The sequence below is a fragment of the Carcharodon carcharias genome, chromosome 18 (genome assembly GCF_017639515.1).
Source record: "Carcharodon carcharias isolate sCarCar2 chromosome 18, sCarCar2.pri, whole genome shotgun sequence".
NCBI classification, from domain to species: Eukaryota; Metazoa; Chordata; class Chondrichthyes; order Lamniformes; family Lamnidae; genus Carcharodon; species Carcharodon carcharias.
This window is the reverse complement of record NC_054484.1, coordinates 75,885,034-75,911,681: the sequence shown is the minus strand read 5'-3', so window position 1 is coordinate 75,911,681 and position 26,648 is coordinate 75,885,034. Positions and strand designations below refer to the sequence as shown.

The window sequence follows — 26,648 nt, the reverse complement described above, 5'->3', positions numbered from 1 at the left end:
TAACGATATGTAGCTGAGTGACTGCAAAAAACTACAGTTAAAGAGATTCTAAACTTGATGGGTGTTAAAGAAACAAAGTTTGGTTTTCTCAGTTCTGTAAACTCAGTTTCCTTTGGTAGATTTTTGACAAGAAAAAGATCTTTGTACAGAAGGTTACCAGCTCCGCAGATGCAGCTTTGGGGGCAGTGGCATGGGGAAATTTCAAACGTTGTATAGTAGGTCAGCTCCCAAAGCATTTCCGCCTCCAAGTGCTTTTACCAGAGGTGGACTCAAAGCGGTAGAGGATAGCCGCCCAGAAGTGGCAAGTAGCCAACTGGACCAATTAAGCCCCATTTAGGGACACCAACAGCACTTTTCCAGCATCAGACCAGCTACAAGCTCGTTCCTGAGGCCAGCAGCAACTTGGAGGCAGCATCAGTGCCTCCTCTTACTGGTTCACAAGAATTAGCAGGCTGCAGCCTGGGCCAAAGGCATTCAAGTTGAGGGGTTCCCCTCCCACACTGCTGAACCCAAGAGCTGTGGGTCTTCCTTATTTCTAAAATGTGCTTCCAAGGGCACCTCCATCTTGAGCGCCCTCTCACTCTCCCACCTGCCTTAGCAGCATTCACCCAGTGGGGCAGCCGACCATCCAATACTGAGTGCCCTCTGATTGAGTCTCTCGCTTCAGGAATCTGCTTCTGTCCTTAATTGGATGAAAAATGTGGAGGCAGCCTGTTATTTGGCTGTCTCCCCTAAGATTGTATAGCTGTGCAGATGACAGACATCAGTAGGATTGGGAACTACTGAGTTTTGCCAACATTTTCTGCTTTTTTGGCATTTATTTTCTTATTCGGTCTTCCTGAAAGCAGACATTAGTGAATCCTTCATGTCCTTTCTGGGTTGCCGCTGGTTGCCAGCGCTCTGAACCCCTCAGAACACAATACAAAAGTAGCTTAGGTCATACAGAATCACATGTTCCATATTTAGTCTATGTTGAGTCAGCTGATCTAAGTGGATGAGCTGAGGACAGCATAATCTATGCCCTGGACTATGGAAGGGGCAAAAAATCAGGTTACCTGTTATCTCTGTCCTACCCTGGTGGAAAATGCACATATCAGAATTAATCTGAAGACAGGGCTGGATTTAACTGTGGTGTTCCGCATGCCTTAGAACACATACAAAGAATGGTCACATAGGTGAATTACCACAGAGTACACATGCTGCTGCAAAGTCTGCGACCTTAGGACTTTTTAAAAAAGAACTCCAATTCGATCAGTAGTACCAATCTTTTTATTACTCTGAAATTTGTTTGCATTCCAGAACTTCATGCTTACAGCCCCAAAAGAATGTAAATATCAGTAACATTTAAAGTAATGCTGCTTTAAATGACGATTACTATGAAGAATCACAGCTGTGTTGGTACAGGCTTTTCTGTTTCTTTCAATACAGGAAGAATTTTGTGCAGTTGGTAAATTGACTTTTGTTACAGACACAGTTTGGGGCCTGAGTGAAAATACTGAGACATCTGTTCATTTGTAGTCTATATTACATTCTGCCATTCAGCCCCCTCCCCCACTCACAGTGGTTGAAAACAGCCAGCACACTCTCCTAAATATGCCTGCAGGCCTTTTAAAACAATCAGATAATCAATGTTACTTTTTAAATTTAATTTGACCTAAATCGGTCAGACTGGGAGAGTTACTTCAGACATTTTAGGCGACTTTAATCGCAGTTGAATCTTGTGATGTGTAATAGGTTGGTATTGACAAAGTATTAGTGTATTATTAAAGGTCCCTACAACAGGCAGAAGCTGGAACAAATACAGTACAAGTAATTTGCTGATATCAGGCTTGCATGTACTGTACATAGATTCAGCTCAACTTGAGGCTGGGACTACACTCAGCTCACTCACTTGACAATCAGCTGAGCCATAGTTATTTTAAAACGATTCAGTGAAGGACGGTTAAAACTACATTCATTTCTCATGAGACAAATGCATTATGTTTGGGGCCCTGAGTTTGAGCCCTGTTGGTGGGAATGCTGGATGACAGTTTTCTCTCCCTGCCAATTGCCAGAATTGTAAATGAAAGAAATTTGAAGACCCCCCCATACAGCACAAGACTACGCATAAAACATTGTACAATTATCAATCACATCCATCAAGTTAACAAGGAGTAAGGTTGTAGATGATGGAAATAGTAGAGCCAGGAGGGAGTTCTGTTCTGAGGTTACGATTAAACCATGTTGTTAGGTGCAGCGGAGCTCTACCTTCCTTCTAACTTACATTACACCTGTGCTGGAAGTACTTGACAATGGCAAAATGGGAAAATGTTGCATTCCCCATTCAAGATCCCTTGTATGAATGAATGCAAAATTCATCAATAATAATGAGTAGTGATTATGGGGTAAATTAGAGAAGTAACTTATTTTACCATAGAACCATAGAAACGTTACAGCACAGAAGGAGGTCATTCGGCCCATCTTGTCCATGCCAGCCTGAGGACACCCAGGTGCCCTTTCTAATCCCACCTTCCTGCACCCAGCCTATAGCCCTGCAGCTGACAGCACTTAAGGTGCAGATCCAGACACTTTTTAAAAGAGTTTAGAGTTTCTGCCTCTACCACCAACTTGGGCAACGAATTCAAGACACCCACTACCCTCTGCGTAAAAAAATTCTTCATGTCCCCCTACACCTTCTGCCACTTATCTTGAATCTATGTCCCCTGGTTCTAGTATTCTCCACCAAGGAAAACAATTTTATCCTGTCCACTCTATCTATTCCCATCATAATTTTGTACACCTCAATCAAGTCACCTCTCAGCCTTCTTTGTTCCAGGGAAAATAACCCCAACCTATCCAATCTCTCCTCGTAGCTACACTTTTCTAACCCTGGCAACATTCTTGTAAACCTCCTCTGCATTCTCTCCAGAGCTATTACGTCCTTCCTGTAATGTGGTGACCAGAACTGCACACAATACTCCAGTTGTGGCCTCACCTGTGTTTCATACAATTCCAACATTACATACTTACTTTTATATTCTATACCTCTGCCAATGAAGGAGAGCATTCCATATGCCTTCTTTACAACCTTGTCTACTTGAACTGCTGCCTTCCGGGACCTGTGTACTTGTACACCAAGATCTCTCACTTCATCTACCCCTCTTAGTATATTCCCATTTATTGTGTAATCCCTGTAACTGTTTGACCTCCCCAAATGTACGACCTCACACTTCTCTATGTTAAAATCCATTTGCCATTATACCGTCCACTCCACCAACCCATTTATATTGTTTTGGAGATTATGGCTATCCTCTACACTATCCACTACTTGGCCAATCTTTGTGTCATCTGCAAATTTCCCAATCATGCCCCCCACGTTCATGTCCAAATCGTTAATGTATTACACAAACAGCAAGGGTCCCAACACCGAGCCCTGTGGAACACCACTTGAGACAACTTTCCATTCGCAAGGGCGTCCATCGACCGTTATCCTTTGTTTCCTGTTACAAAGCCAACCTTTTATCCAGTTTGCCACCTTACCCTGAATCCCATGGGGTTTTACTTTCCTGACCAATCTGCCATGTGGGACCTTGTCAAATGCCTTGCTAAAACCCATGTACACAACATCCACTGCACTACCTTCATCAGCCCTTCTTGTCAATTCCTCAAAGAATTCAATCAAATTTGTGAGGCAAGACCTTCCTTGAACAAATCCATGCTGACCATCCCTGACTAGTCCATGCCTTTCCACATGACAGTTAATCTTATCTCTCAGGATTGATTCTACTAATTTGCTCACCACTGATGTAAGACTAACTGGCTTATAATTGTTTTTTTAAATTTTTTTTTCTTTTGATCCCTTTTTAAACAATGGAACTACGTTTGCATTTCTCCAGTCCTCCGGTACCTCCCCTGTATCTAGTGAAGATTGGAAAATCATCCTCAGAGTATCTGCTATCTCCTCCCTGACTTCCTTCAGCAGCCTCAGAAACAATCCATCTGGCCCTGGTGAATTATCAACATTCAAGGTTTTCAACCCTTCGAGTACTTCCTCTCTCTTTATGACTATCCCATTCAGTATCTCACAGTGTTCCTCCTGGACTACTATATCTACATCCTCCCTTTCCTTTGTAAACACAGAGACAAAATATTCATTCAAAACCCTTCCCACAGCCTCTGCATCTAAACACAAGTTTCCATCTTCATCTCTGATAGACCTCACTTTTTCCTTAACTAATCTTTTAGCATTAATGTATTGGTAAAACATCTTTGGGTTATCTTTAACTTTACTTGCTAACCTTTTTTTCATGCCCTCTCTTTGATTTCATTATTTCCTTTTTTACTTCGTCCCTGCACTTCCTATATTCGTCTACGCTATCTGCAGTGCTTAGTTCTTTGTGCCTATCGTACGCTTTCTTTTTCTGTTTGATCTTCCCTTGTATTCCTCTAGACAACCAGGGGGGGTCTAGATTTGGCAGTACCATTCTTATTTTTGTAGGGAACATGTCTATTTTGTACAATTGGGATCTCACTTTTTAGTGCTTCCCGCTGCTTTTCCACTGTGTTATCCTCCAGCAGTGCTGTCCAGTCCACCTCAGCCAATCCCTTCTCATTTCTGCAAAATTTGCCTTCCCCCAGTTCAAGACTTTTACCTCTGCCTTATCTCTGTCCTTTTCCATGGTAATGCTAAATCTAACTGAATTGTGATCACTGTCGCCAACTGTCACTTCACCCACTTGCCCTTCTTCGTTCCCCAAGACTAGGTCTAGAATTTCATCTCCTCTTGTTGGGTTTGTCACTCTTTGGTTGAAAAAATTTTCCTGGACACGCTGCATGAATTTTTCTCCCTCAGTGCGCCTTATATTGTTTCAATCCCAGTTGATATTAGGATAGTTGAAGTTTCCTACTCTTTATTGCCCTGTTGTTCTTACAAGCAGAAATTTGCCTACATATTTGTTCTTCCATCTCCCTTTTTACTATTTGGGGGTCTGTAGTATACTCCCCGTAATGTGACTGCCCCTTTTTTTATTTCTAAGCTCAATCCATAAAGCCTCATTTGTTGACCCATTTAATATATAATCCCTTCTCACAACTGGAATTGATTCTTTAACCATTAGTGCTACCCCCTCCTTTGTTATCTCCTACTCTATCATGTCTGAAGACTCTATAACCAGGGATATTAAGCTGCCAGTTTTGTCCCTCGTTTAGCCAGGTCTCCGTTATAGCAATGACATCCTGCTGCCATGTGTCTACCTGTGCCCTTAACTCATCTACCCTGGGGCTATTGCCTGAGACTGCTGCTAACAATCAGTACGTGATCTTAAAATTATGGAAATGCAGTAATAATGAAAGGATTGTGGCGAACTCCAAGAGCACAACATTGCTGGCTACAGTAGAGGCGAGACCCCTCTACGTTCTTCTGCAACATCTTCTTCACAACAGAATCCTGGGCGAAGTTGTATTAGAAAAATATGTCTTCGAACATTGTAGAAAATGTTCCTTCCAAATTTTGAGGCTTAAATAATTGATTGCCTTATTGCAGAAAAGCATTATTTGGTATCAGTACTGGCAGCTGTTACTATCCCTGAGTGATTTCTGCATCTCAGTGTAAATCACATAAAAGTGTGGATTATGCTAATTTGTCAAAGGCGATTAGGAATTTATCCATTAATTTGTATTGCACAGGTGTCTGATAGACTGCCACACAAGAGAGTTGTGATTAGTTCTCATTTCTATGACTTGAACCCTGATTTTAACTTGGGACAGGAATCAGACAGGCCGCGGTGGGATAAGTAGCAAGCCCTGTGACACCATGCTGGGTCTCAGTTATGTAAGATTGAAAGGCTGCCCATCTGACTGATCTGGAAAATGGTCAGCTTGCTCGTATTTGCGGTTCAGTATTTCGTGGGTCTCCAGAGACCTATTCAAAGTGGAGGTTAATGTGAGGTGGCATTTCCTGATGTCAGATTTCTTTGCAACAGTGCAGAGATAAAATTATCTTCATAGTGATGAATTGCAAGACTGCCTCAGCATTTTCTAATGTTTCTCTGGAGTTCCTTGTGGAGGGCAAGGATAGAAGTACTGTTTCCATGTGCCTGCATGAGAATCCATTATCCAACAGGCTTGGGCAGAGTTGACAGACAGGGTCAGTGCCAGCAGCAGAACCTTGGTTTAGTGTAAGAAGAGATTCAATAACCCCACAACAGCAACAAGGGTGAGTACAGCTCTTCATTGTTCCATGTTAACACATGGCAACACTCCTGTTATCCCCATCCAACCACTGTGCCTTTGACCTGGAAGCATTAACAGTAAGGAAAATTTGTAATTACTTTAAAACTTTGGGGAATCTGTTTTTAAAAAATGTTTGAAAAGGACTTTAAAGAGTTTGTATTACTTGCAAAGGAATCAATTATAATTTTTGGATAATAAAAAATACTCGTCCTTGCCCTAGAAGTGGTACTAACAAGGAAGAAACTTAAAATACAGAGGTTGGGTAACAGACAGGCAAAGAAGAAAGAGGAGAATTGGATTCCTGAGTGGTCAGAAAGCACATTTAGGACTGCTGCTGCTGTTTCTTTCACTTTCGAGTGAATCAGCCATACTGTGCAAAGGTAAAGGCAGTTCTGATAGATCCACACTACCACAACTGGCAGGAGCTGAGGGTTGAAAATGTTCCAGAAAGAAGTGCGCCATTGTGTAGAAGATTGCACAGGCAGAATCCTGTTTTTGCAGAAGCTGCTGCCTGCGGCAAATCGGCTAAGCCCTTGAAGGAAAGGAATGGGAACTCTATCCAAGGAAAATCAAAGCTTATGGCTGAAATTCTTACCATACAGGCAAAATGGACTGCCCAGTAAGGCGCTGAGATAGCCTTTGTTGTATCTGCTATTCTATGTGTACTTTACAATTAGTACTAACTGTGCTTTGCTTGTTAATTTATGTTTAAGTTACATTGATTCCAATTCATATTAAAGTAAAATTTATAAAATGTGAAATCTTCTCTGTAATTTCTTCATTTGAGGGTTGTTCAGTCAATTTGGTTCTTTTAATTGCGGATTCCCAAGGGGATCATAACACTCTCAACAATTCTCTTTCACCTCTGACAGATTCTTCACCGTACAATCACAAGGACACACTTTAACATCAGCCTCTCATTCAAAACACATTTATCTCTTCCTTTGCACCCTTCACACCACGCACTAATACCATTCTCTTCTCACATTCTAGCACTTACACAACCACTAAATCCTTCGCATACTCTACAGAATTGGCTTTACATTCATCCTCATTCTGTTTTGCTTCTTCACCAGCTCTCACAACAGGCACAAGCCCTGCACATCGCCCAGGCAGCAAGACCAAAGATAGTAGCACCGAGCTTTACAGCTCTCAGCCAAATTGAGCAGGAAACTCTGGACCTTAATGGCCTGGCCAGAGTCATGCACATCAGGAAAGATGAGACTATCAGCCTATTTGAGCAAGGTTGCATGCTTGGGATCCTTAATTTATCTCAGCAAATATTCAGCAAGCTTGACAACTTCAAGCTGCATTCTGAAATCTATCACCCGCAAATGTGCAGTGTCTTAATGCCATCCTAACTCTTGCCCCTTTCCTCTAGGTCCTTCTCAATGGCAAGAGCTTCTTGGAAAAGACACCTCAGAGGAAGACAATGCTCATCAGCTGCTCCATCGCTCGCAACCAACAGCACAGACACTGGTAATCCACATGGGTTAAAGTGACTAGGGTGATTTGCATGTGTTGAAACACCAACTAGCTGCAGGATCAGCCTAAGACAGAGCTTGTCAGAGGACATGGTGAAAATAAGATCTTCAGAGGCACTGAAGAAATTAAAACCAGTTGTCTCTTTCAGGGTATTGGAAGACCTGTCAAGGAGTTTCAACATTATGGCCAAAAGTATGAAGGTGTCCATTTCCAACCTGCATGGTTTCATCTCACATGGCATCAGCACCCTGCAGTCTAGCTTGGAGAGTGAGGCCATTGCCAGGAAGAATGCAGCTGGACCCTCACAACAACAGTCAACGCCACCAGCCTTTGGAGCTTTGGTGGAATCTTAGGCAGGTTTTGGGCTCCACCTTGGAGAGACACATGCTCAGCCTGAACAGATTGGTGGACCATATGGTTAAGAGTTCTTCAAGGAGTCACTTCTCTTCTGTAATCTGCTCTCAGGCAGATCAGTAGAACTGAAGAGCACCATCCCCGAAGGATTGGCAGTGGTATGGTCACATCTGCTCATCGCCATCTTCTCCATCAATATATGCTACAGCACCAGCAAGTCAACTGGGTCAGTCTGGCCCAACAGCAGCCAAGGTGAATAGGCTGCTGCTGGATCCTCACAGGCACAAGCAGTCATGCAAAGGAAAGGCATTAGGGATTTGCACATGATAAACATTGAATGGAAGAGAAATGTTGTGTTAGAAATTAAATCCATCACCATCAGCACATTCGGCACCTTGTTCTGCCGCGTAATTTCATAGCAGCTTCTGAGTCTGTATTGTCAGAACGTCAGTGATATAGAAGTTGCCTAAATGATTTCAATGTTCCTTAGTGCAGAAATGTGGGAGTTATGAAGGACGTAACAAGGACTAGTAACACAGAGGGGCTTTGATTTCAGGTCAGAGAAATAAGCAGGTCACTAAGACTTCTGGCTGGTGTTCTGATGCCCAGACAGCAACATGCGTGCAGTCACTGAAACCCTGGAAGTGAAGAAATCCTGGCCACTGCTACAAATCCTCGAGCATGCTCGTGTTGATTGCTGAAGTCAAGGAAGGTGATATGCTGCCTAGCCTAAGCAAGCAAGGCATTGGTGACCTGCTTACTCCAGGAGTGGACTGCGGACTGGGAGATGCAGGACACGTCCCCTCTGTAGCAGATGGGAAGGAACCAGCGGAAAAGAAGTTGAGGATTATGGCGAATATGACAGCTGCTAGCGAAGCATGAAGCCACCTCCTTCACCCTCCCCACCACCAACCCCCCAGTTCCCCACTCCACTGCCCTCTGATCGAGCAGGTAGCCTGTCCTGTAACAAGAGATTTCAAAGGTCTGCTTGGAAAACTGCAGCCTTCTGATGCACTGCTCTACAGATAGTTGCCAGAAAGTGACATTTGGCCTATCCATCCTGTGTAAGAAAGAAATTTGGGTTAACATTTTGGTGAGAAATAAATGGAAGGCAATTACTACTTTTATGAGATGCTCCCCTCGGGACCTCAGCAAGGTTGCTGTTGTTGTAATGTCATGTTGTAATCCTTGAAATGTCCATGGCTGGTGACTAGCTTCATATGGTCTCCTCTAAGCACCTCTCCCTCAGCTGCTGTCTTCTAATAGACTCTTGGTGTTGATTGTATTTATAACACAAAACAATGTGAGAAAAGCACTCCGAAAATTGGAAACCCGCCTTGCAATATGAATGACATTTAAATTCTGTGATCCAATTATCTGCAGGTGAGTACCCCGTTAAATAGTGCATCACTGGCTCTGAGGAACCAATCCCACTAAATTTTCCCGGAGGGTTAGGTGCTGGACAGGGCTTCTGTAAAGTCGCGTTAATATAGCATTGGGGTGCTAATTACCTCACGGGACCCCTTATTTGCATGCATTCCTGAGGCCCAACCACTGGCACAGGCATGATGGGCTGAATGGCCTTTTTCTGTGCTGTACCATTCCACGATTCTATGATCTGGCAAGCACCTCAGCAAACTAAATAAATGCACAGTTAAAAGACGACCAACACCATAAAGTTAGGGTTAGGGAAGACAGTGAGAATGGTGCAGGATATACTTTGCAATAATTTTAACCAGCCACCCTGTTAATATTGAATGAACTGGATTAAAATCTCCCTTTCGACAAAATTGAGAGGCTCCGGACTAAAGGAACCTTTAGTGATCTGCCATTTTTAATGTTTATCTGGACAAAGTGGCACATCATTAATTAAATATTCACACATGATTTCAGTATATAAAACGTTGCATTACCTCAGGAACTCCGATATTTGATTATTAAAGGATGTCACTAGAGACTATTGTACAACAGCAGTTAAACAGGAATAATGGACCATAAAATGTGGAACAAGGGGAAAGGTAATGCACCATAATGTGTTTTCCCCACCTCTCCTGGGATTAAGTTCTTCGTTACATTTTCGATTTAACACACACAGCTGGTGATAAAAGAATAAAAGAAAATTGAGTCAGAAGTGCACACTGCAAGCAGAGTCACTCTCTCTCTCTTCCAAATTGGAGCCAAACTTTGTTACATTTTCAATTTAACACACACACAGCTAGTGATAAAAGAATAAAAGAAAATTGAGTTAGAAGTGCCCACTGCAAGCAGAGTCTCTCTCTCTCTCTTCTAAATTGGAGCCAAATTTTCTGATGGCCTTTTATCATTGCTAGTGTTATATATAATTCCTTTGTAGCACAGTTATTTCCTCACTCTGATTGGCAGCAAAATGTTGTCCTCCTCTGATATGTAGTGAAGTGCTGGCCTCCTCTGATCTGTAGTAAAGCGTGGCTTTTCCCTGTAGTAAAGTGTTGACCCCTCACTCCGATCTGTAGTGAAGTGTTTTCCCCCAATCTGTAGTAAAGTGTTGTCCCCCCACCCCAATCTGTAGTAAACTATTGGTCCCCCACCCCAATTGGTAGTAAAGTATTGCACCCCCACCCCCCCTATCTGCAGTAAAGTACTATAGCCCCTGATCTGCAGTAAAGTATTGTTCTCCCCCGCCATTCTGTAGTAAAGTGTTGTCTCCCCCGAACCCCCTGATCGTCAGTAAAGTGCTGCCTTTCCCTGATCTGTAGTGAAGTATTCTACTTATTCTCTAATGCTTATTTTGCAAGGGGTTAAAATAATTCCAGGTTAACAATTCTGCACAGTTTACAGCATGAGCACCAATGCTGAAATCTGTTTGCATTGAGTTAACGGGTACAGAAAGCAGAGGGCTGAAAGGGTGTGCAGACCACATAGCACCCTGAAAGTCTCTGGCATTGGACACCACAGGAGCACATCTACGTCTCAGAATAAACTATCCATGTATGCCTGCTCTTTCAGTTGTTCTGTTTTGTAATGCAAGTTGAATGGGCAATTCAGTCAGTACAGATCTGCCTGTGCCTCTCTAAGTAACCACAGTTCTGTAATGCTATTTTTCAGGGACATTTTGAGCAGTCACAGGGGATTGGATAAGAGTGATCTTTTCCTATTGCAGCAAAGGTCATCTAACCTCCTCTATGACACAAAACTGGCTCTGTGGACTTTGGCGTGAAGCCACAGGAGCAGATATCCAGACAGCAAATCTTCTTTGAAATGTGGGCTCTATCACCTTAAGCCATGCCATATAAATCTGCAAAAAGGATATTAGAGTACCAATAGTGCGTCGGGTCAAGTTAAGCATGCTCTTTGTTGATGCCAGGTTTCAGAGGCTGCTTTAACTCTTCGTTTGTGACAATGTCAACACTGGATCTGTTCCCTGGTAACAGCAAGCTGGATGGATGGCTTCTGGGGAATTCCAGCTATCCTCTTTGACCATTGCTGATTACACCAGTTGCCATGTCAACCAACAAGGCTGAGTAGCAATACAATGGGGCCCTTGCCAAAACAGGAGTGCTCACTGAGCAGCGATTTGGAGTTTTGAAGCAACAACTGAATTGCCTAGGTCACAGAAAGAGGGGGGGTGGTAGGCACTTTATAGAGCACCATGGAAAGTGTCCAGGATAGTATTTGTATGTTTCTCATAATATTACAATTGAGAGAGGCATCAACATGCAAGAACATCAGTGAAGTACAGCCTGCAGACGATGAGAAAGATAAAGAGGGGCCTGAGCATGTGACTGCTGATAATGAAGTATTATTGATTGACACCCAGCATCTTAAATAGATCACTGAAACATTCTTCAGTTGGTCTCAAACATTGTTACTGTGAAATACATCAGGAAAAATTATGACTGTCCTTTATGCTTTTCTTATGCTACTGCTGATACTGCCCGGCAGCTTACAGGCAAGCTCCTATTATTCACTGGAGCTGTGGTTGCCGTGTGATTCTTAACAGTTAACAGCAATATTCCTGTAGAATTTCATTGATCCAAGTTGCCTGTAAAAAGCTGGCCATCCTGCTGTTATAGGAAAAACATGTGTCAATTGTATTGGGTAACAGCACCCTCTTACAGCTATTTGTGTATATATAGCCAAAACCAGATTAAACTAGTTTCAGTTGGTACTTAACTTTCCACGTAGCATACTATCTCTTTACTATCCTGCAAAGATATTGCATCAATCTATCTCACCTATGAAACCAGTGTTCCAATCTTATGCAAGTGACTAGAGAGGAAATGATGGTGATAGAAGTCCCCCACAAGAATCAAAATTGACCTTAACTGCTTCTTGCACTTGGCACATCAACTATGTTGTAGACGCTTAAAAAAAGAAAACAGATTTGCATTTATATAACACTTTTCATAACCACTGGACACCTTAAAGCACTTTGCAGCAGGTGAAGTACTCCTGAACTGTAGTCACTGTTGTAATGTAGGAAATGCAGCAGTCAACATGCACTCAGTAAATTCCCACAAATAACAATGGGATCATGACCAGATTATCACGTTGTTTGAGAGATAAATATTGGCCAGGACACCGGGATAACTCCGCTGACCTTCTTCAGAAAAAGTGCCCTGGGATCTTTTACACCCGCCCAAGCAAGCAGATGGGGCTTCACTTTAATATCTTATCTGAAAGGCAGCAACTTCAAAAGTGCATCACTCCCTCAGTACTTGTGATTCACAAGTGTGAATGCAACAAACTGAGCCATGGATGACACTCTAAGCTAAGGTGACACATGCTGTAGCTATGCTCTCAGGGTAATGATGCCATATGCAACATGTAAGCAGGTGTCTGGGAGAAGCCATGCTCCACAGCTGGTTAGTCTACATTTGTGGACATCTAGATCATACACTCTTGTAAAAGATCTAGTTGTGCACCCAAACTGGTTGCTGTGAAAATGAGTATCATATTCGTGCTCATTCATTTCCAGGGAGCTGCACTGAGCTTTACATCCTTAGGAAACACAGGTAACATGGACATGAGCAAACAGTTTGCCAATCCCTTTGAAGCCTGCACTGAATGCATCCCTTAGCCATGCTATGCTGACTGTGCTGTTGCTGAGAATGTGAGTTGCTGGGATGAAGGGAAGTGCGCTGTGAAGACTACTTTTGGCTTTACTGGTTCTCTGAATGCATTTGGCTACTCATTCTCGGTAGCCTGCGATGATGGGACATTGCCAAAACTACTGAGGCTGGAAAAATAAGCCAACATAATGCAAAGTATTTGTAATTGTAGCAATGTCATTGATACAGAAAGCATCATGTGTGCTTTTGTATTCTGAGCTGACTTACCATCCCTTTATCAGATTTTACAGTCAATAGTGAAGCAAGGATGCCTACCACTGAGCTCTAAGAAAGCCTTGCTAAGAGATCTAGTGAGCTTTATGGTAAGAATGTTACCTTTCTCACCATGCAGCAGATTGTAGCATTCTTTAATGGAGATTCCCAGTGTGGAGGTACAATGATGTCATCGAGCTGCCCAAGCAACCAATCACATTTAAGAATTCTTACAGGAAGACAACCAGGAATTGAAAAGCACTAAAATCAAATTAAATCAAACATTTTTAAAAATGTTTCATGGAGCAAGATTCAGATTGCTACACACACACATAGGGTGGAAGTAGAAGCTGAAATGTCATGAAAAAACTTTAATACTTAAAAATATAATACATTTAGTTCTAAAAAATCTATTTAATCATAATGAAGACATTTGACAACACTCCACAGATAGCAAATAATCTTTTCAGGGCCAGATCTGTTCTGCAGCAATAGTTACTAAGATTGCCGTTAAAACCCAGCTACACCTTATTAAACAAGTAAGGATTAACTTTTACTCCTGTATCTAACAGCCCAGTGAGAGCAGAAAGGGGAAGTTCTCGTTACATTAACTGATTTCACTGATGGCTGTAAATGGTAGGTAAGGTAGGGGCATGGGGTGGCAGTAGTATCCACAATTCAGTCTGTGGCAGAGTGAGTGACAGCCCACAACTTCAGGATTCGGCGTCAATGTGTGTATGCACTAAATCCTGTTGTTGCCATGCTACACTGTTAGCTTCAAAGGGGTAACAACGGTAAACAATGGTGAGTAATACAGGTCCAATAAATCCCAGGGGTGCAAGGATTTCTCCTGATACTGGCGAAAACTTGCTTCTGCCTGTGTCCTGGCATCGTTTGGAACCTTGATCTGCATCAAGTAGTCTTACAGCAAAGTAATTATAGGGTAGAGATTTGCAAACTACAGAACAATGTGTCTTCAAAACCAATGTAATTCAATCCTATTTACATTTATATTTTCAATTTGTGAGTTAACTTTGTTTGGATTTTGTGGGTCTGGAGGTTTGGAAAGAAAACTTCTTAATGCTGTTGTCTCATTGATGGATAAATCCCAAATCAGAACACCAAACAGTTAGCATCAGCAAGTTCAGATATTTCCAGATTAGTACAAATATTGTTATTAAATAGTTATATTTATCTACATATACCTATTTAAAGATATATGTGGCCTCCCAGGTTTCATGGTATGCATCTATGTGGCCACACAACTTAGGCAATTCCTGCTATAATATCTATTATGGACATAAAGAGTGAACTTTTTATACAGTCAGGAATGTCTGTCACTTTGATTCACTAATGTTCAAATTTTCACAAAGTTCCATATCTAAGCGCAAACCACAAAAGAAGGAAATACTTAACTGCCATTCTGTAATTTTATAATTACATTCTGCTTTCATATATGTCCAACGTAGCTGTTTCCTGCAGCAGATTTCTTCTGCTTATGTGTGCATTCATTAAAAATTGCAGATTCCTTCTCTTTATGCAGCACAGCTTTGAACTGACAGCTTCAGCCACTTTTTATCTTGAGGCTTATGATATATGTCAGCTATGCTTATAGCAGCAGAATGGTTCTAATCCTGTTAGTAAACCCCTTGCCCCCCAAAAAAATCTCTTTGTATAATGATGTATAATGAAGAACGCTGTTAACATTCAAATCACTTCTTTAGTGACCTGGCTTTTGCCAAGTTTCTTTGAAACCTTCTTTACCATCGTTCTAGTTTAGGAATACAGCATTTAAAACTCAGTGTCACTTGCTAGGAACATAGGAACACAAGTAGGCTGTTCAAGTCTGTTCTGCCATTTAATGAGATCTTGGCAGATCTGTACCTGAACTGCAGCTACCCACCTTGATTCCATAACCCTTAATGTCCATGTCTAACAAAAATCTAGCAATCCCTGTTTTCTAATATTCCATTGATCTAGCCTCAACAGGTTTTTGAGGAGGTGGTTCCAGACTTTCAGTAAAGAAGCATGTTCTCACATTAGCCGTGAACGATTCTACTTTTAAGCTTATGCCGTCTTGCCAATCAGAAGAAATAGTTTCTCTCTTCTATCCTAACAACTCCTTTAACTTAAATCCTTCGATTATACCACCCGTTAATCTTCTGTATTCAAGGGGGTACAAAGTTTAGTTTAAGTAATCTGTCTTTATAATTTAACCCCTTTAGCTCCCATCATAAAGGCAGCAAACCTTGGTAGCGGTGTAACCTAATGACCCAAAGGTGAGCCATTAGTGGTCAGCACCTCTTTGACTAGAATAGTCAATAGTCAGAAACCATAGTGGGCTCAATTTTAAATATGCAAACCAATCTCCAAAGAGACCAGTGGGGCCCTATCTGACATTATAACATAAGGCCTGAGCAAGGCAGCAGTGATGGCTTCTGCACAATGGCACTACTTACCAGGAACAACAGTCAAGGGCAGACGAGGTGGAAAATTTAAAAGGTTCACAGACAGACGGGCTCAATAAGGTTAAGTTTATTTTTTAAGATTTCCCCACCAGGAAACTTTGGCCTCAACTGCCACAGGCTTCTCAAATGCCACCCCCTCCACCCCACCTCACACCAGACTAGGATTCCCCTCCCTGAGCACTTGCCTTGTACAGGGCAAATGGGAAGTAATATGGAGAAACGTAAAATTATCCACTTGTTAGGTAAAATTGAAAATCAGAATATGTTTAAATGGTGAGAGATTGGGAAATGTTGGTAATCAGAGGAATCTGGATTTTCTTGTACATGAATCACAGCAAGTTAACATGCAGGTATAGCAAGCAATTAGGAATGGTATATTTGTTAGCCTTTATTACAAAGAGATTGGGGGTGATGAAGAAGTCTTACTACAATTACATAGAGCCTTATTGTGACTGCAGCTTTGGTCTCCTTACTTAAGGAAGGTTGTACTTAGAGGGAGTGGAAGGAACATTCACCAGGTTAGAGTCTGGAATGAGGGGGTTGTGCTATAAGGAGAGATTGAGTAAACTAGGCCTATACTCCTGAGAATTTAGAGAAATGAGAGGTGATCTGATTGAAACATATAAAATTCCTCAGGGGTAGACAGAATAGATGCAGAGAGGTTGATGTTACCATTGGCTAGGAAATCCAGAACTAAGGGGACAGCCATTTATCACTTAAATGCTGAGAAATCCCTTCACTGAAGTGGCTTTGAACCTTCGGAATTTTTTACCCCAGACAGCTATGGATGCTCTTTCATTAAGTATATTCAAGTCAGAGATTGATAGATTTTAGGATGTGAAGGGAGTGTAAGGAATACGGGGACAGTGGTGGGGAGGGCGGGGGGAAGGTGTAGCTTAGGCAGAATATCAGCCATGATCTAATGGCAGAGCAGGCTCATGGATTTAAATGGCTTATCCCTGCACCTATTTTATGTTGTTATGTTCGTGCAGGGTCTGTTCCCTGGGGCCTCTGTCAGTAGCTTCCTAATGCCTGATTTTAATGGCTGGACCAGTCAGTTCCTGCTGACATCAGCCTTTTTGATCCAAACATCAGCATGCGCATGTTAACGAGGCCCATCCATTAAAATCAACCAAACCTCTCTGCTATAAAAACAAAAAAACTGCGGATGCTGGAAATCCAAAACAAAAACAGAATTACCTGGAAAAACTCAGCAGGTCTGGCAGCATCGGCGGAGAAGAAAAGAGTTGACGTTTCGAGTCCTCATGACCCTTCGACAGAACTTGAGTTCGAGTCCGGGAAAGAGCTGAAATATAAGCTGGTTTAAGGTGTGTGTGTGGGGGGCGGAGAGATAGAGAGACAGAGAGGTGGAGGGGGGGGGTGTGGTTGTAGGGACAAACAAGCAGTGATAGAAGCAGATCATCAAAAGATGTCAATGACAATAGTACAATAGAACACATAGGTGTTAAAGTTACTGCTCAGGAACAGGTCATCTCTTGCATTCCCGCCCATGAGTTTAAAATCAAGCCCATTTAAGATGCCTAATACAAGGAGAAAAAAACATCTTTCACACTGCATAGCAGTTGAATACAGTGTAGCTTCAACAGAAATATGAAAACAAATAACTCATTTATGAGAAAATAATCATTAATAAACATTGAGTCCCAAATGTAATACATACACTGGAACAATATGGAGCTTAACCAGGACTGGCCGGACATCTGACAGGTTGCTCAGGCCAGGCCAAGAAATCCATTCTACCAACACTTAGGTTCATCTTATTTTAGACCAAATCAGAAGCTGCACTTATGTTATGTGGAGATGTTTGAGAGGTAGAATATACTTGTCCTCCTCAGAAAGCATTGACTGGACGAGGATATGGGTATCAGTGGTGGAGGCACAAAGTGAGGTCTAAATATTTTTTTTTCATTAGCAGGATGTGGGTGCCACTAGCTAGGCCAGCATTTATTGCCCATCCCTAATTGCCCTTGAGAAGGTGATGGTGAGCTGTTAGGACGGGAGTTTCATGATTTTGACCCAGTGACATTGAAGTCAGGCTGGCGCTTGGCTTGCAGGGGAACTTCCAGGTGGTGGGGTTCTCATACATCTGCTGCCCTTGTCCTTCTAGATGATAGTGGTCATGGGTTTGGAAGGTGCTGCCTAAGGAGGCTTGGTGAGTTCTTGCATTGCATCTTGTAGATGGTATACACTGCTGCTGCTGTTCGCCTGTGGTGGAAGAAGTGAATGTTTGTGGATGGGGTGCCAATCAAATGGGCTGCTTTGTCCTGGATGGTGATAAGCTTCTTGAGCATACAGGCAAATGGAGAGTATTCTATCACACACCTGACTTATGCCTTGCAGATGGTGGACAGGCTTTGGAGAGTCAGGAGGTGAGTTACTGGCCACAGGATTGCTAGCCTCTGACCTGCTCTTGTAGCCACAATATTCTTATGGCTAGTCCAGTTCAGTTTCTGGTCAATGGTAACATCCAGGATGTTGATAGTGGGGTATTCAGTGATGGTAATGCTATTGAATATCAAGGGGCAATGATTAGATTCTCTCCTGTTGCCTGGCACTTGTGTGGCATGAATGTTACTTCCACTTGTCAGCCTAGGCCTGGATATTGTCCGGGTCTTGCTATATGTGGACATGGGCTGGATTAGTATCTGAGGAGTTGCGAGTGGTGTTGAGCATTATGCAATCATCAGCGAACATCCCCACTTCTGACCTTATGATGGAAGGAAGGTCATTGTTGAAGCAGCTGAAGATGGTTGAGCCTAGGACACTACCCTGAGGAACTCTTGCAGCAATGTTCTGGGATTGGAATGATTTACCTCCAACAACCACAGCCATCTTCCTTTGTGCTAGATAAGACTCCAACTACTGCAGAGTTTTCCCCTTGATTCCCATTGACTTCAGTTTTGCTAGGACTCCTTGATGCCTTGATGTTAAGGGCAGTCACTCGCACATCACCTCTTGAGTTCAGCTCTTTTGTCCAAGGCTGTAATGAGGTCAGGTGCTGATTGGCCTGGTGGAACCCAAACTGAGCATCAGTTAGCAGATTATTGTCACGTAAGCGCCATTTGATAGTGCTGTCGACCACCCATTCCATCACTTTAATGATCATCGAGAGTAGATTGATGGGATGGTAATTGGCCAGATTCAATATGTCCTGCTTTTTGTGGACAGGACGTGCCTGGGCAATCTTCCACATTATTGGGTAGATGTCAGTGTTGCAGCTGTACTGAAACAACTTGACTAGGAGCATGGCTAGTTCTGTAGTACAAGTCTTCAGTACTATTGCTGGAATGTTGTCAGGCCCATAGACTTTGTAGTATCCAATGCCTTCAGCTATTTCTTGATATCAAGTGGAGTGAATCACATTGGCTGAAGACTGGCATCTGTGATGTTCGGGACCTCTGGAGGATGTCAAGATGGATCATCTGTTCAGTACTTCTGCCTGAAGATTGTTGCAAATGCTTCAGTCTTATTTTTTGCATTGATGTGCTGGATTCCCCCATCATTGAGGATGGGGATATTTATGGAGCTTCCTGCTGCAGTGAGTTGTTTAATTGTCCACCACTTGTCACAGCCATGTAGTTGTGATATCATAGATTTTGTAAAAAAGCTACTCTTCCTTTTTAGATGGCTGCTAAAAGTCACGTGACCTTTCCCACTGCAGTGTGGTCAAGCTTTCAGAAGGCTCCAAGTAGATTGCAGGTAGATATATCCAGATATGTGATAACATTTGAAATTCAATTTGCATTTCCACCAGGGTAAACAGAAAGTCGTTGTGGCTTCCCTTCAGATGCAAATAGCTCTTTTTTACCTCCTCAAACCTGGGAGAATGGAAACCATGGAAGTTAATGGCTGAGACCTTTAAAGGGTTATTTACCCTGGCTAAAAAGACACTGGATGGGACTATGCCCCCCAGACTAACCCAATACCTAATATGGAAGCTTCAGCAATTTGGGATAGCAGCAATTTTAAGTTTTGGAACTGGATAAAGTCTGGCTGTGAACAGCCAGTTAGGTGTGCAGAACCATTTTGAACATCATGAGTGAAATACTTTGAAATAGAATCTGCTTCTCAACAGGAAGAGACTAAGGAAGGTTTCCTGAAACAGTTATCAGACTGCTGCATTAAATCAGGCTACCAAGAGCCACCACCTGCAGTACAGTAAAAGTGAAAACAGGAGTCTGGCCTCACTCCAAAGGCCTGTTCTGCTTGTTGAGTCCACTTGTAAAGGCAAACTCCAACTCTTCAACTACAGACGCCATTGCAGCTGCTAAACCAAACCTTAAGTTTCAACCCTTTCACTTCTGAAAGAAGGAATTCAAGCAATAGCCCACAGTGATATCTCAGAGAGGCTGATTTGAAATCTTTATCTTTAAGTACCTTTTTCTCTTTCTCTGCGTTTAACCTTTGTATATGTATTTTAGCTGTTAACTTTTCTTTAGCGGTTTGATTCAACTTAGTGGCTTGCTAGATCATTTCAAAGGACATTTAAGAGTCAACCACATTGCTGTGGCTCTGGAGTCACATGTAGGCCAAACCAGGTAAGGATGGCAGATTTCCTTCCCTAAAGGTCATTAGTGAACCAGATGGGCTTTGACAACAATCAGCGATGGTTTCATGGTCACCATTACAGAGATTAGCTGTTGATTCCAGATTAATTGAATTTAAATTTAGCTGCTGTACTGGGATTTGAACCTGTCTCATCAGAGCATTAGCCTGGGCCTCTGAATTACTAGTCCAGTGGTATTACCACTATGCCACCGCCTCCCCCAAGATAGGAGTTAACACAGGAGAAAACAACATTTGCAATAACACCTTTGGAGTCATACCTAGCACAAAGGAGGATGTGGTTGTTGGAGGTGAATCATCTCAGTTCCAGTTCCTCAGGATAGTGCCCCAGATCCAACCATATGCAGCTGCTTCATCAATGACCTTCCTTCCATCCTAAGGTCAGAAGTGGGGATGGTCGCAGATGATTGCACAATGTTCAGAACCATTCGTGACTCCTCAGATACTGAAGCAGTCCATGTCCAAATATAGCAAGACCTGGACAATATCCAGGCTTGGGCTGACAAGTGGCAAGTAACACACAAGTGCCAGGCAATGACAATCTCCAACAAGAGAGAATCCAAACTTCGTCCCTTGACATTCAATGGCATTACCATCACTGAATTCCCTGATATCAACATCCTGGGGGATTACCATTGACCAGAAATGAAACACAACCTGACATATAAATACTGTAGCTACAAGAACAGATCAGAGGCTAGCAATCCTGCAGTAAGTAACTCGCCTCCAAAGCCTGTCCACCATCTACAAGGCGCAAGTCGAGAGTGTGATGGAACACTTCCTCCATTACCAACACACAATGGCAGCAGCGTGTACCATCTACGAGATGCAGTGCAGGAACTTTCACCAAGCCTCTTTAGAGAGCACCTTCCAAACCCATGACCACTACCATCTAGAAGCACTAGGGCATCAGGTGCATGGGAACACCACCATCTGGAATTTCCCCTCCAAGCCACACACCATCCTGACTTGGAAATATATCATTGCTCCTTCACTGTCGCTGGGTCAAAATCCTGGAACTCCCTCCCTAACAGCACTACAGCAGAAGGACTGCAGCAGTTCAATAGGGCAGCTCACCACCACCTTCTCAAAGGCAATTAGGGATGGGCAATAAATGCTGGCCCAGCCAGCAATGCCTACATCTCATAAATGAATAAAAATTTGATTCTGCCATGAGCAGCCTGCAACAACTGGCAGAGGGTGTCCAGCAGCCTTGCAGTGGGAATTTACATACTCCCAGCTGAGAGAATGGGAGCATGCCAGCTCCTGTGCAATTGCCAATGTTGCTCTGTAAATGCCTGTAAGTGATATAAATGTGGAACGCCATGCAGTGAGAAACATCTTCAGATCCATCTGCACAAAATTCCCAAAGCAGTGAGGGAACAAGCTGTTTGTTAACTCCTCCTGTACAAGGATACATTTAAAGGCGGCAATATCATGCTGAATCTGAAATAAAAACACATCACTTTTGTCACATAAGCATGTTCTCTCATGAATTCCAGGATCAGTACCATTGATACCTTAAGGATCAAGTCAAAGGAGTCTGTCACTGTGAGATTTGGCAGACTGGGAGACTATTTGGAAAGAGCAGTCACAGTTAGATTTTACAAACATAAACAACTGGCAGACTAATCTTAGGCAGCCTGCTGGTAAACTTGTTTGACCGTCCAGCCTTTGGGAAATAGCAGCAGTCATATCCAAGGTGCTGCTTCCTCCCCAGATGGCTGTACATCCTGCTGAACATGAGTCCTGCTATCTGACATGGCATCGGTTTAACGCCATGCACCCAGAGAATTAAGGCCACAAACATTCTAACACAGTCACACCACTCCACCTCACGCTGCCACACAATTGCTTTGTTCATGCATGAAGCACTTAGACGCAGACTTAGAAGTAGGACGAGCACCCTTATAGGGCCACCAACAAGCAACTTAGAACTCCTTACGTAAATACAACAACTTATATTTATACATCATATAAATGTCCCAAAGCACTTTACAAGCTGGTGAAAGGAGAACAAATGCTTTGCTGGAAGGGAGAGTTTAGTAGAGGTGACCATAAGTTTCTCAAAGAAATGGGCCTTGAGAAGAATTTTTAAAATGGAGATTCCCCACCTTCCTATGTCTACTCTCCCTTCAAAGACTCATTAAAACTTACCTCTTTGACCATAAATTCAGTCATCTCTCCTGACCCTTATGCAGGGACACAAAAATGTACAAGACCTGTAAAGACCATCTTCCAACACTTCTGTGTTCAGTTATTATTGGGACATTATATTATTTGAAGTGCAAGGTGATGGAAACTGTGTTGACAGTAACATTTTTTAAGCTAGCTCAATTTCAACTAGCTTTCTATTTTTGAGTCTCCAGCTGTGAGTGTAAGTTCAGTGCAGTTTTGAGTTATTGTGCCAACTACAAATAATTTGTGCATCATGTTCAGTATTTTTCATTTCTCCTTATACTGTGCTACTTACAGTTTCCCAATGACACTGTAATGTCCTGTGTCTCATTTCACATAGTTTGGGGAGAATTATATAATAAAAATTAAATCCTCCATTTCAATCTTATTTTTATGATTTCCCCTTCTCCACCCATGCAGCACACTCCCTACTGAGAGAATGGGAATGGATACCAGCTCCTGGGCAATTACCAGTAATGCTGCTCTGTAAATGACTGCTTGGAGAGGTGTATCCCAGACGGATCTCTGTTGGATCACGAAATTAACAACTCACCTCCTGCAGGATCTCAGCTTCTTATCACTTGCTATCACCCAGTGCGTACAGTGTATTGGCATATTAATGTTAGTGTAGTGTCAGTTCACTCTGTTCCTGTGTAACATCCCTACAAAGATGGAGCTAGTTTACACTTGCGCCAGCACTAACACTTTGTTCCAACATTGCTGCAGTAGATCGGTTTCAAAGACAGCACAATGACACGAAAATTAACATTGAATAAAACCACTGCTAATGTGTCAATCTCAGTAATGTACCAAATATGGAAACACTGCCATATTATATACCGATCTGAGCTGGCAACCAACCTTCATTTTTTTAAGTCTGAAATGAAAGCGCCAAGCTTTTTTGTATGATAATAATCAGCTTTTGGTGGTTATAACATATTCTGAGTTTCTTCTAATTACAGCCCTATGTGTACTGCATATATTCATCTCTCCCAAGGCGCCTAGAGAGAAAATGATAAAGAAAAACAATCCGTACACGGTTAAAAGCGACACTTCACTTGATTAACGTTCTCATTATCAGGCAAATGGTCTTATTTAAACTCACCCCATAACACTGCTATGATCAGACAATGAAGAATCCCGGCAGTTTGCAGCCAGCATTTGTACCTCTCGGCCATGTCACCAGATTATTCAAAAAAAAGCTTAAGCTTTCAAGTGGTAGAGTAGGATTGTCAAGAGTTTTAAGAAAATGAAATATTGATTCTCCTTTGATGTTCCTGTTTGTATGCAGAATGATTCTCAGCCAAAATCATGCCCGGACTTAGTCCACGTGCATTTAAATTCATCACCATCCAGTTAGTGAACGTAGCGGAGGGGCACCGTACCTGCTCCCCCGCTGCTTCAGTGGGAGCAAACTTAGACACGGTCACATGGTTTCTGAGGTAAGGAATTCTGGACCACTGGAGAATTGTTTTGTAGTGAAGTAACTTTGCTATCTTCAGCTTCTTCGCAGTGTAATGATTTATCGTCTTGATGCATAAGTTCAGCCAGCGTTCCTGCATCGAAACCACCGATGTATAAAACAGGGCACTGCCCTGTAGTTTTGTTGTGGAGGACTGTGCAATATGCTATATTATAGCTTAAATTTAGATTATGGTTTACAGTGCATAATAATATAAATCATAGCCCAATGTATTCCAGTTACGATACACAGTAACAAAGTAACTCAGCACCATGCAGAGTTGCATTGGCCAATAACCTTTAACTTGGTGCTACAGTGTGGGTTGTACAACAAAGAAACATCAAGGACATTTACGTTACTGCTGTCTAGCACACTTTTGATTGGATTGTATAGCATATAGGCATTAAATAAAAGTGTTTAATAAATTACATCCATCCATAAAATTTGGGTTTTAGTATACTTAAAACTGGTATTGTCGTGTTTTTATAATGAAATAAAGGCACTAATCAGCCATAAGGGATTGTATAAACACGTTGTGCATTCATTTATTGAGATTAGGCACATGGGAACATTTATACAAAGGTAAAACACTTGTAGCTATCAGAGCTGTGCTGTGTTCTGCTCACAGGCAAAAGTGAAACTAAAGACGGGATCACATGACTTACTTCCCTTCTTGTGATGGTATGCTATATCCTAATAGCGGGTCACAGCTCAAATTACTTACAGACATATTGAACTTTTTAAAAGAAGAAGTGTTTTTTTTTAAAAAAAGACATACAAGCAAAAGCTGGCTGAAAATGTAAAATAACCACTTGCTGCAAAATTCCTATTTGGACTACATTTGACCAACTATTCCAGAAAGCATGGAATGTCACACTGAAAAAGCTATCAAGGGCTACTTCAGACATAGACACTTCAAAGGAAGAGATGCAATGCAAAAAACTGAACTTTAATCTCCTGTGGTTGCAGGGACAATGAAGACTGATTACTATCTCAGCAGAAACCATCTCCTGTTGAGTTATATCTCAGAATGTGGACATGATCTAAGTTGAAAGAGAGCAGATTCTGGGTGGAAGACATGTTTGTTTTTCTCTTCTAGGAATACACAAGAAAAGGGGTTAAAAAGGCAGCTGCAAACCTGGTCTGTGTGTACTTTTTCTGCTTTGCTAGTTCTGGTGTGCTAGTGTGTGCTGTGTAGGTCACAGCTGAAGAACATCAGCTAGCTATCCCTGAAGCTTGCAGGTAAAAAAGGTCTTTCTCAGTAGTTGGAGGCAAGTCACAAGTCGGCAAAGCCACAGTCAAAAAGGAAACCGGACAATTCCTTCAGCTAACCTGCAGAAACAAGTGTCTCCAAACCAACTACTCAACTGTCAAAGTCAGCCCTACCGGAATTACCCAATTTCACGGGTGCAACATGTTACCATCTATTCTTCATGGACAAGCCAAAGGCTGATTCATATTTTTTAAAAAACTTTTATTTTTGGACTCAATCTCTCATTTCTAATCTGTATGTATGTGTGCTACATTTTTATTATTTTTTCTTGGTGTTTTAGTAACTAATAAACTTACTCCTTCTTTGTCTCAAGGAAGCCTGGTTCCTCATCCAGGAGCATAACAATTTGAGGTATCTCATCTGGGATCATAACAAATTGGGGGACTTCGCCCAGGGATAGGTTGTAACAGCTGCTATCCCTTAAAGGCATATTACAACATCCTCCTTTTTAAAGATACATTCCCCCCTTTAAAGAAGTATAAGCATTTACAACACATGTGCATGTTTAGTTACCATTACATAAGTGCATAAAGCTGTATATTTTCACCCAGAGGGTGGTGGGAATCTGGAACTCACTGCCTGAAAGGGTGGTAGAGGCAGAAACCCTCATAACATTTAAGAAGTATTTGGATGTGCACCTGCGATGCTGTGGCATACAAGGCTATGGGCCTAGTGCTGAAAAATGGGATTAGAATAGTTAGGTACTTGTTTGATCAGCGCAGACTTAATGGGCCGAAGGGCCTTTTCCTGTGCTGTAGACCTCTATGACTCTATGATGAATCTATGAGTCTCAAAAGCGCAGAGGTAATCTGCTGGCACACCCAGATCGTGTGATGGTTACCTTGTCTGGAGGTTTCCCTAACTGCTCACAGTGGTCTGGGGATTGTCATTCTTGGATGTTGTTCCTGGTTGCTTTTGGGATCTTGCGCTAGACTGTACGGTAGTCGAGGAGCTGGAATGGATCTGATTTGACTTCACTTACGTCTCACCATTGCACCTTTTTATGTTATGATTTCATAGGACCTTGGTTCCAAACAAGTCATTGTTAGCTTGGCTGGTTGCCACATACCTCCTGTTGGATCTTGGATGCAAACTTGTTGTCCCAACTGTAATCTTGGCAATTCTTTACCCACATTCTTATCATGCACGTTGGTCATCTTCTCTTGCCTTTCTAAAAATTGATCTCTAATTTCTGAGAGAGTAGAATGGGTAAGAGAAGGTAAATTGGTATACACTGGTCTGCCAAACATAAGCTCTGCTGGTGATGGAATAGTTGCACTTAAAGGTGTCACTCTCAGATGTAGCATTGTAATGCGTAGATCTTGCTG

The 26,648-nt window shown here is 42.2% G+C and overlaps 1 protein-coding gene across 1 annotated transcript in view; it reads right to left on the bottom strand.

Moving 5' to 3' along the window:
• The window catches only part of LOC121290733 (prostaglandin F2 receptor negative regulator-like), a 123,592-nt gene extending 99,648 nt beyond the window's left edge, over nt 1–23,944 (bottom strand). Inside the window, exon 1 of the mRNA XM_041211579.1 lies at nt 23,691–23,944. Coding sequence (XP_041067513.1) covers nt 23,691–23,763 — 73 coding nt within the window. The 5' untranslated portion in view covers nt 23,764–23,944. The remainder of the gene's footprint in view (nt 1–23,690) is intronic.
• Nucleotides 23,945–26,648: the final 2,704 nt, after the last annotated feature.